This window comes from Agrilus planipennis, unplaced genomic scaffold (genome assembly GCF_000699045.2).
Source record: "Agrilus planipennis isolate EAB-ADULT unplaced genomic scaffold, Apla_2.0 scaffold224, whole genome shotgun sequence".
Classification (NCBI taxonomy): domain Eukaryota; kingdom Metazoa; phylum Arthropoda; class Insecta; order Coleoptera; family Buprestidae; genus Agrilus; species Agrilus planipennis.
The window spans coordinates 485,826-496,211 of NW_020439296.1; the positions used below are offsets into that span (position 1 = coordinate 485,826).

The following is a 10,386-nucleotide window of genomic DNA, read 5'->3' on the forward strand; positions in this document are numbered from 1 at the left end:
GGACACAAATTGAATGAGTTCGTATATTTCCAAGCTTTTAACCATTTTATCCATTAATTGTTTTTTTAACAAAGCTTATTATTTTACTTATTTTACTTTTGCAGTATTCAAATAAGTTAAATATTTAAAAATAATAAAATTCGTAATTTTTAAAATTCCTATTCTTTTTCAAGTGGAGTACAACACTCGACTTGAAAAAAATACTGTGTTGGCGAAACAATAGTTGTGGTCCAAATGAAAATTGTGAAAATTACCAGCTTTATTATTTTTATAAAATTATGAATTTTTACCACGTTAAATTTTTATTTATTCATTTATTTAACATCTTTTTATTTTCACAATTTTGGATATTAAATTTGATAGCACAAGTTAGAATTTGTAACAAAAACATCACAATCAAAGGTAAACCTCTCAATGTAGAAAATAAACACAAGTTACAAAGATATTTATTGTATTAAGTAATACTTCTTCCACCTGAAGAAGCCAGTGTGTGGCGAAATGTGCATTGTGGTACAATAATTTTTGTGATTTGTGTTTGTGTTCTTATTTTCTACATTAAAATGGGGTTAACTTTTAAAATTAGATATTAAGTTATTTATTATTTCTAGCACAATGATGTTATTAATACCAAGACCTGATACCTCTACGTTTTCTTGAAAAAGCTAAAGTACCTTTTCTTAAGCTGGAGACACCACCAACGTAATTTTACTAAAATAATATATTACGTATTTTGCCGGGTGTAAATTACCACCCAAGGTGAAGGCGAAGGCGGTAAATTCCCATGAGGGGATGCCCTCTGCTTTCTTCCCAAGGCCCGTACTTATACTATGTTTTACCATACTCTCTCCCGAAACTACCATTTCTCCTAATTTCAGGGACGAAAAAGGGCAACATAAGCTTCTGAGTAATAAATCGCCTTATTATTTATTAGAAAAGTATTTTACCATCTTACGTGTGGTTTGCTACCCTCGCTAAGGTGGCTATTTCCACGTGTAGAACGTTAAAATGCTTTCCTAGTAAACAGTAAGTTTGATTTTTTACTTGGAGGTTATGTTACATTTTTACGTCCCTGAAATCATGAAAAATCATATTTTCCGGACAGGGGTACAGAAAAGTCGTATACAGGTATCAGGAAGAAAAATTCGGCACTCCCTCCATGGAGTTATCACCCAAATGCTTCCTACTGAGGTGGTAATTCAAATCTAAGAAGGAAAGCCATACTTTCTTCTGTTGGTGTGCAATATCCTGTTTTAAAAAATTAAAATTTACAACTACTGTTTGTCTAGATATGTGTATAGTTAAACTAACCATACTCATAGGTATTTGAAATACTTTATATTAAAGTTCGGTCATTTTTGTGTAATTTGTAAACTAGCATACACATGCATTCAATAAACATACCTACAGCAGTCTCTCAAACAAATTTAAAAGTATCCATCTTTTCTGATCAATATTATTGACTTAAATGGAATACCTTTCGCTTACCAAAGCTAATATTCACTGTTTAAACATCTACACCAATTAATACCGACTTAAACTGCGTTAGATGGAAACTAAACAATACGATTAAACGATTAAAACATAAAAAAAAAGTGTTACTTTATCTTGACTACTTCGACTGCAAGATACAACAAGCAATTTCCAGGCATGCGCAATATTGTTTTTAACAACATGTCACTATAATTATATATACTAACATGGTCGACTTGTTTTAAACTTCAAGCAAGCCAATTTAAATCGAATATTCCTAAAAAATCATTATCAAGATATCTATGTATCCTCCAAAATATTAAAAAACCGACAACTTATCCATACATGTCCACAACCAATTAAACCACTATTCTGATTTCAAAAAAACAACCTCTCTTCGCACAAAGCATTTAAAAACTTTTTTCTTACTGCTTACAGATAGGCATTTCGAATTATTTAAATCGAAATGGTAAAGATATCTAATCAATTTAAACTCATTAATAAAAATAAACATACCTACACATGCAAACTTTACACATCAAATTTCCTACAACACTACTTAACACAAAAATGACAACAGAAAAATAATTATTGCAATGCTTTTTGACAAACCATAGGAGATAGAATACAATAACATTTAGCCAGGGTCATAGAAATAAACTAAAAACTATATTACTTAATAATTTCACTACGTTTTATTAATAATCGTAAAAATATGTTATCTGTAAAAAATCCCCACAGAACAAATACGAAAAAGTCTTCCTATTCTTTGTTATTTATTCAATTGTTTTTTGTTTTCAGGGTATTCCCGTGGTCAGTAGTATCGATAGTGTTAAAAAGTTTAGTACCAGATGCAGCACCAACGCCTACCATTTACTCTAAGGTACCAGAAAATTATAAAATAAAAGCTATTTTAAAAACATCATCGGAGCTAAATAATGGTGAAAGAAAACCTTAGAATGGTAATTATTAGATGTCATTTTTTTCATAAAGCACAGTGCAATACTTATTCTAAGTACTCTATAATACAATGTACTTACTATATTTTGTAAATAGGACAAACTATTTTGTTAATAAATTTTACACTGTTGAATGATTCGCAGTTTTATGTGAATAAACAATACAAGTAAATACTACACCAAACTAACATGAGTTTTTCTTTAAATAAAGTACCTACTCAAAACTCTCTTTAAAGTTTTTAGGAGCATAGTGCCCTCTGAACTTTTTTTTTAATTTTGATCGCCTTTTCCAAACAGGTGTTTTTTGAAAAACCACAATGTAATATTTTTAAGAAGTTTATCACCTTTATCTAGCATTTTATACTAAAAAGTAGAGCTAATATAAAACACTACATGCAAAAAGTTTTTATTACTAATTTGCAATATACGATTATTCTTGATTAGAAATAAAACAAACATTATCTTTGATACAAAATTACTAATGAAAAGTATTACATTATTTATAATCAAAGGTTATATTTCTGTTCATCGATTTACACTGAATTTTCAATAACATTTGTAGGATATTTCAAAATGTCTATGTTTATCTACAGGGCATTGAATTGTTTTATCACATAAATATTAAAAAGAACATTTTACAAACTTAGCAAGATCTACTGCCAAATAAATTATTCATACACATCTTCTCTATCTGCAACATATCTAACGATATCTGCTGGTCTCAAAAGCTTTTCGGCATCAACATCTGGAATTTCAAAACCAAATTCATCCTCCATTGCCATTATCACTTCTACGTGATCTAAGGAGTCCAACCCTAGATCATTAATAAAATGAGACTCCAAGGAGAGCTGCAATAAATATTTAATTACACAAAAATAACCAAATGAGCACAATAAGATTTTTTATTTGCATATATGCTACAAGAGAAAAATTACCTTCTCTGGGGTGATTTTATCATAAAGTTTAAGGACCAACAATACGCGTTCACTAATCATATTTAAAGATAAAGGTGGTTTCGAACTGTAACCTCTCTCTTGTTGCAAATACTGCGTCTGTAAAATAGAAAATAATCTTCATAATTACCTTATCAGCAGTAACTTTATCATAAGAAGCACAGACTTTGAGAACGCGTTGTCTAATTTCATCTTCTGACTGTTTAGCATTTTTTTTTTCGGGGCAATAGTATCGCACTTGACTCTAATATGAAAGTGAGGTTAAATTGACATTATGTAATATTTTTTTTCAATTTTATATTTAAAAATAACTCAGAAATTAAAGCAGGATCAAGTAATTAGAATGAATTAGGCGAAATTTATTTACTTACGTGATTTTCTAATTTGTTACTGCTACTGGTGAGACATGAAGGAACACTTAAGGTTTTGCGTAAAACAACGACATGGGGCTTCGATGAAAATGAACGAATTAAGACCGGATTCCTCGTAAGGATTCGTAAGCTTCTTGCAAAGCTGGCCATTTTTTACACAACTTAATAAATTCGTAAATTAATGACCGGTGTTGTGAAACCCTAATATTTTCGCGTAAAAACACCACGACAGGCCCACCTGGCGTGAACATCACAAACTAAAATGAAGTTGTGGCTGTGTAACATGAAAATATATACAGAGTGATCCGTATAAAGAGATCTTTAAAAGTTACTGGTAACCCCTTCAAGTGCGTTATTACACACTTTACACAAAAATTAAAAAGTTTATCCTGAAAAGAAAAAGATCTTTAATTTATAGATAAATATATTGTCCTCATCAGTGAAGATGAGAAAGTAACAAAACTTAAATTTGTTTTATTCATCTTATAATAAAAAATAAATAATAAACATTACTATTCAGAATGTAATTTTTAATAAATTCCTGTTGTTTTTTAAATTAGGTATTATTTCAAATTTGAATGTCGTTACCGGTTAACGCTTTTTTGGTTACTACTTGATGTCAATATCTATTAATTCTTCATTTCACACCTGACTTCACTATAGAAAGTTTTTTGAGGTTCTATTTAAGTAATTAGACATTGTATTTTAATTTGTTATTAATTATGGAGTGATCAGTAAATTATTAATTAATTTTTTTAAATGTTGATCTTGCGATTCCAGAATGGCTGAAGATAATAGCCCTAATTTGCTTAATTTACGTGAGTTTCGTATTCATAAAAAACCATCATTTTCACACGAAGTTTCATCATGTAGGTACTTTTTTATTTAGTAATTAAACATGTAATTATATAATATGTTAATTGTAGCATCTGAATGTAATGATCAAGAGAAAGAAACAAAAATAATATTAGAAGCTGTTGAAGGTAGCAGGAGATATGTTGTAGTAAGAAAAGAAGTAGGTAAGGAAATGGATCCAACTACAACCACTTCCTCTAACAGCATTTCGACGAAAAAAGTGCCTATAATAAGGGAATATCTGTTATCATCTGAGGAACAAAAAGTAAGATCCTCCAAAGAAGTTGAAAGTGCTCAAAATGGGGTTACAAACAATCCTAGATCCAAGCAAAAACCACAACTTGTTTTAGAACGTGAAAGACAAATGAAATTTTTGAAGGAAAAATTCAACGATGTAGATTCATTAGTAAGCCATAAAAATTAGCTTATATTGCAAGTCTCTGTGCATTTAAAATTTTAGGTACTTCATGATGTCTTGTCTAGATTTGATTTTGATGTTGATAAAGCAATAGAAGAGCTCAATAAATCGCGAGCAAATTGTGTAACAGGTGTGAATTATCAAACATGGAAACAATTACAGCAACAAACGGTGCCTAAACCCCCCATAACATTGAAACAGCTGCCTGTTTCAAATAATAATGATAATAAAAAACGTGAAAACACTCAAGATTTGCAAAGCAAAAATAGAAAAAGAAGTATGTAAAAAGAAAATTAATGTTGTTCTTTCTGTACATAAATGTAGGTTGGCTCTAGTTTATCAAGTTTCAAAAATGTTTGAAATGTTTTTTGAAAGTCACAACAAAACGTTTAATTATAGATTTTTGATAAGTTGCCTAATTAATTAATAATAATTAATCCAAAAATATTAAGCAGTTGGCCAAAGACTAATATATTTAAGAAGTAAGTTATAAGGATAATAAAATTTTAAACCGAAGATTCTCTTTGTAACTTATTATCCTTACTAACTTATTTGTTATTGAAAAAAGGTAGTTATTTCTCAATAAATACTTTATTCTACTTTTCAGTAAAACAAATGAGATCAGATGAAGATAGTGACACTGAAGAAAGTGATTATGATAAAAATGAATTCAAAGATAGTCGAGTGTTTGATAGGTAAGTTTTTTCAAATTGTGTAATTTGAGTACTTTTCTTTGTAAATTGTATTATTCTAGTGATGAAGAGTCGGATGCCGAAATAAATAATGATTTAACAGGTGATAAAAGAACTGTTTTAGACTTTTTTCAAACAGCAACTAATAATGAATTGCAACTGATGAATTATTGTTCAAAAAAGAAAGCAGATATTATCATTGAATTAAGACCTTTTGAAGGCTGGATTGATTTAGTAAGTTCTTACAATATTCCCTTAAAAAAATCAAGAAAAATACTCATGTTTTAAACATTTTCTGTGTATTTAAGAAATTTGAAATTTGCACTCAATGCCTTTGATTAATAAGCACTAACAGAAGAATATTAATATAATTTAAAATTTCAGTGGTGATACAATTGTGAAACATGAGTAATTAAAATAAAATAAAGAACACTGGAATGCTTTCACAAAGTTTTTTTATTATCTCTATAATATTATTTTGGCAACAATAATTTTACAGCAGTAAAGACTTTGTGAAAACATTTTAGTATTCCTTGTTTATTTTCTTTTTAATATTAATTGCATTTGAGGTTCCCAACTTACTCGTTTCCCGATATACTTTTCACGAAGGTCGTCATGAAGTACCCTGTTATTATATTTTTAAAAATTAAGACAACTCAAAGCATTAGTAATAGTATTTTTACAGGTTCAAAAATTACAAAATAATAAAAACCTCAGCCCAGATTTGCTTAATTCGGCACAACAAGTACTTGCTACTCGAAATAATATTCGATTATTAATGAGGAAGTGTACAAACCTGTCACAGCAGATGGAAAGGGCAGTTGCCGCTGGGGCTGGCGTTAAAGTTCAACCGTCAATTTTAAACAGTTCGTAAGTTAAAACAAATTATAATATAATTGATGTATGTTTATAATTTTGTTTTAGTTTAAAATTAACAAGTTATCAGATGGTTGGATTGAACTGGCTAGCAGTTATGCATATACAGGGTGTTAATGGGATTTTAGCTGATGAAATGGGTTTAGGAAAAACCGTACAAGTTATAGCATTTTTAGCGCATTTAAAAGAAATAAGAGCGTCGAAAGTAGGCATTCCGCATTTAATTATAGTTCCTTCTTCTACATTAGGTAAATTTTATAAAAAAATATTTAAATAAAGGGCTACAACAAGACAGTATAAAATTATATTCTGATGCATACATATATCTAATTTTGGTTTAACATGGTCGATGTGTTCTTAACGAATTCAAGCAAAACAAGTTTTTAGAAAGTTACACTGCTTCTCTGCAAATTGAACAAACTGAAAATGCAGCAGATTTTGTCAATTTAAAAGTGATATATGTTTTCATAAAAAAAATTACGAAATTGTCCGAAGTAATTATAGAAAGGTGAACTCATCGATTATGTTAGACAGTAAAAAAAAATGTAAGAAGTGAATTGAACTGATTTTTTAACTAGTGGTAAATCAAAATAATTAAGAAAATTTCGTGTAAAATCAGAATTAGGTGAAGTGTTAAATAGGTGCAAATGTTTATTTTTAATTTTAGATAACTGGCGTTCGGAGTTTGAACGGTGGTGTCCTACTTTAAGAATATTTATGTATTATGGTAACATAGAAGAACGTCGACAGTATCGTATGAGGTGGAATAGGGGAGAAATTAACAATTACGATGTAATTGTGACCACGTAAGCATAATTAATGTTCTAGAAAACTCGTTTACAACCGTTTTCCATGTGCAGGTACAGTATGGTCACTAACACGTCTGAGGAGAGAAAAATGTTCAAATCAATGCAAATGCATTACGTTGTGTTTGATGAGGCACACATGCTTAAAAATATGAATACTCAACGATATGAAAACCTGATTAAAATAAGGGTAAATTTGATTGATGTGTAGCTTTATCTCAAAAAAATATTTTTGTTAACCCTGACTATATTTATTTTAGGCAATGAAAAGACTGTTATTGACGGGAACGCCCCTTCAAAATAACTTGCTTGAATTAATGTCTCTCTTAAATTTTGTGATGCCTTCAATGTTCTCAGGGAAAACCGACGATCTAAAATCTTTATTCCAAAAGAATGCTGTGAGTTATTCTTGTTGAAATAAATGCCCAAAATTATTTTATTGGTATTATATTTATAGAAAACTAAAGAAGATAGAGAAGACTTACCGACTTTTGAAAAAGAACAGATCGAACAGGCGAAACGTATAATGAAACCGTTTGTGTTACGCCGATTGAAGAGAGACGTCCTCCAAGACTTGCCGAATAAATCAGACAAAGTTGAATTTGTTCCGATGGTGCCCACACAAAAAGAACAATACGAAGAATTGGTACAGTCATTTCAAAATATTGGAAAACAAGTAAATAAGTTTTCTTTGCGGGTAGTACCTACTAAGGAGTGATGTTTTTATTTTCTTTTTTGTAGGAATATGTCTCAACAGCTTATAATGGTATGGCGATGATGACTGACCTTAGAAAATTAGCGAATCATCCACTGTTAATGCGCTATTTTTACCAGATAGATGATTTAAGGGAAATTGCCGAGTTGTTGGCTAAAGATCCGGGTTACAAGGATACGGTGGTCCAATACATCGTGGATGATTTAGTTTTTATGTCTGATTTTGAAATTTTTTCATTAACGAAACAATTTCAGGTAAAAATTACGTTTAATAGATATATTAATCTCAAATTTCAGGGTAAAGTTTGTAAAAATTTCGTGTTTTCTCTTTATTCACTTTAGTTTTTGAATATAAATTTTTGCCATACTGCAGTGTGTTTATAAGAAAAAGAGGGACGAGTACAAAAAATATTTTATTACAGTGTTTGAAAAAGTTTGAACTAGCAGATAACTTGATAACAACTTCTGGAAAGTTCCTGTTCTTAGACAGAATATTGCCAACTCTAAAAGCTGGAGGCCACAGAGTATTAATTTTTAGTCAATATGTAATTATGTTAAATATCATGGAAGATTATTTGTGTGTTCGTAATCATTCATATCTCAGACTTGATGGAAGTACCCCAGTTAATATAAGGCGAGTAAATCATTGAAATGTAACATATAATTTTGAAACTACTATCATTATTATTATTTTCTTTTTTTCAATAGACAGCAACTTATAGACCAATTCACGCAAGATCCCGAAATATTTATTTTCTTATTATCAACCAAAGCTGGCGGTTTAGGTATAAATTTAACAGCTGCGGATACTGTAATAATTCACGATATAGATTTCAATCCATATAATGATAAACAAGCAGAAGACAGGTGTCATCGAATGGGACAACAAAATCCAGTTAATGTTATTCGGTTAATATCTCAGGGAACCATTGAGGAAGGCATGTGGCAAATGAACCAAGAAAAACTTAAATTGGAAAAAGAGATAACAGCAGAGGGTATTTATTGCAAATACATTTGTTGTTGTTCTTTAAGTTTCATTTTTTTTCCTTTTTCTTTAACGAATTTTGTGGTAGGGAATTATAAAAAAAAATTAGATGAAGTTAAAGCTAACTAAAAGTACTTGTTGAACCATGACATAATTATCGTTTTTTTATTAATTTTAGAGGCAGAAAACTCCGATGTGAAAAGCGTTGTACGTTTACTATCTTCAGCTTTGGGAATCGACAGTTCAAAGGCAACAAACTTGGTTTCCCCAAAGAAGAAATTATGATGAAGCTCAGTGTTGTGTATTTTATTTAAATTCGTTAGTGTTTCATCAATTTTATAATAATTTAAAAAGGAACGTGCATGTTTAATTTTTATTACTTATTATTCTATTAGGTGAATTATTTTTAATTACTGCCGTTTTTTATTCACATTATACTAGAACTTCATTTTAAAACCGACTATGTTTGTAAAACACTTTTATCGTTTTATTTAAAACAAATAGCTCTGAAAGAATCCATTTCTTATTAAAAGATTGCAACATCAGAATTTAGGTTTACAAATTGCGCGAAACCTTTAAAATAAGTAAACTAATTGATACGTTAACCGAATTTGAAAACAACAAAAACGATAATTAGTTCTAACTTACTTTACAACTTCGAAGTGATTAATCAATTAACAATCGAGATAATTAAATAAATACTACTGCAGGGTTGAGTAGATCTAACAAAAAGAAATTCCGTGTGTGCTCGCTAATGAGTAATTTAGAAATTCAAACAATGTGCTCATATTTAGATAAAAATCTAAGATTCAAATAAAGAAATGTAGGTGGAGCTTCGGTTGCATTTTTTAAGTTTCATTAAATTAACACGTTATAATTTCGGATATTTTTCTAAAAGCAAATAATCCCTATGCTACTAAAAAAAACGAATTCACAAAAGTGAATTCGAGACACCGCATGTTGTGGGGTATTAGTTGCAGCAGACCTTTTTCGGTACAGAGCACCCAAAGAAATCACGAAGGAGCCTTATATCCAATGAAAACTAAAACAATGCCTTATCTGTTACTAAAGAAATAAATTACCACAATTAATTGGTAAGTGATAATGTTAATTATTAAAAATAGTTAAACTTAGAAATTAAACTATATATAATAATTTAGCTTTTCAACTTTTTTTAGTGTGTTCCATAAAAAACTTTAAAAGGGCTGAAAAAAGTTTCTAATGTAAATTTTAATTTTGTGCCTTCAGGCGGGATGAGGAGTTTTAAATTATAAAAATTTTGACTAA

At 29.6% G+C, this 10,386-nt stretch overlaps 2 protein-coding genes across 4 annotated transcripts; one reads left to right on the forward strand and one right to left on the reverse strand.

The window, feature by feature from the left end:
- Positions 1-2,925: 2,925 nt before the first annotated feature.
- Positions 2,926-3,996, reverse strand: LOC108739553 (acyl carrier protein, mitochondrial). 2 transcript variants are annotated; one of them, XM_018473493.1, is made up of 4 exons: positions 3,754-3,996; positions 3,513-3,626; positions 3,365-3,481; positions 2,926-3,277 (listed from the first exon to the last, which is right to left on the reverse strand). In XM_018473493.1, the coding sequence occupies exons 1-4, from the start codon at positions 3,901-3,903 to the stop codon at positions 3,098-3,100; spliced, it is 561 nt and encodes a 186-aa protein (XP_018328995.1). In that variant the 5' UTR covers positions 3,904-3,996; the 3' UTR covers positions 2,926-3,097. The 2 variants fall into 2 exon arrangements, with proteins under 2 accessions (XP_018328995.1, XP_018328994.1); XM_018473492.1 differs by lacking the exon at positions 3,513-3,626.
- A 404-nt stretch (positions 3,997-4,400) lies between these two features.
- On the forward strand, positions 4,401-9,575 carry LOC108739566 (SWI/SNF-related matrix-associated actin-dependent regulator of chromatin subfamily A containing DEAD/H box 1 homolog). Of its 2 annotated transcripts, none has more exons than XM_018473538.1 (15): positions 4,401-4,622; positions 4,680-5,014; positions 5,069-5,303; positions 5,634-5,721; positions 5,781-5,952; positions 6,404-6,588; positions 6,643-6,842; positions 7,262-7,400; positions 7,455-7,590; positions 7,661-7,798; positions 7,858-8,076; positions 8,142-8,369; positions 8,537-8,748; positions 8,823-9,109; positions 9,278-9,575. In XM_018473538.1, exons 1-15 carry the CDS (start codon positions 4,535-4,537, stop codon positions 9,382-9,384), a joined length of 2,769 nt encoding a protein of 922 aa, XP_018329040.1. In that variant the 5' UTR covers positions 4,401-4,534; the 3' UTR covers positions 9,385-9,575. The 2 variants fall into 2 exon arrangements, with proteins under 2 accessions (XP_018329040.1, XP_018329041.1); XM_018473539.1 differs by having other exon boundaries at positions 4,401-4,571.
- The last annotated feature ends 811 nt before the right edge of the window (positions 9,576-10,386 follow it).

Bases quoted from the DNA above. Each gene is read 5' to 3' on its own strand.
- LOC108739553 (XM_018473493.1), bottom strand. From the start codon at position 3,903: ATGGCCAGCTTTGCAAGAAGCTTACGAATCCTTACGAGGAATCCGGTC. The intron at 3,627-3,753 runs GTAAGTAAATAA...CTTTCATATTAG, and splicing joins GTAACAAATTAGAAAATCAC to AGTCAAGTGCGATACTATTG. The intron at 3,278-3,364 runs GTAATTTTTCTC...TATTTATTGCAG, and splicing joins ATAAAATCACCCCAGAGAAG to CTCTCCTTGGAGTCTCATTT.
- LOC108739566 (XM_018473538.1), top strand. From the start codon at position 4,535: ATGGCTGAAGATAATAGCCCTAATTTGCTTAATTTACGTGAGTTTCGT. The intron at 6,843-7,261 runs GTAAATTTTATA...TTTTAATTTTAG, and splicing joins AGTTCCTTCTTCTACATTAG to ATAACTGGCGTTCGGAGTTT. The intron at 7,591-7,660 runs GTAAATTTGATT...TATTTATTTTAG, and splicing joins AAAACCTGATTAAAATAAGG to GCAATGAAAAGACTGTTATT.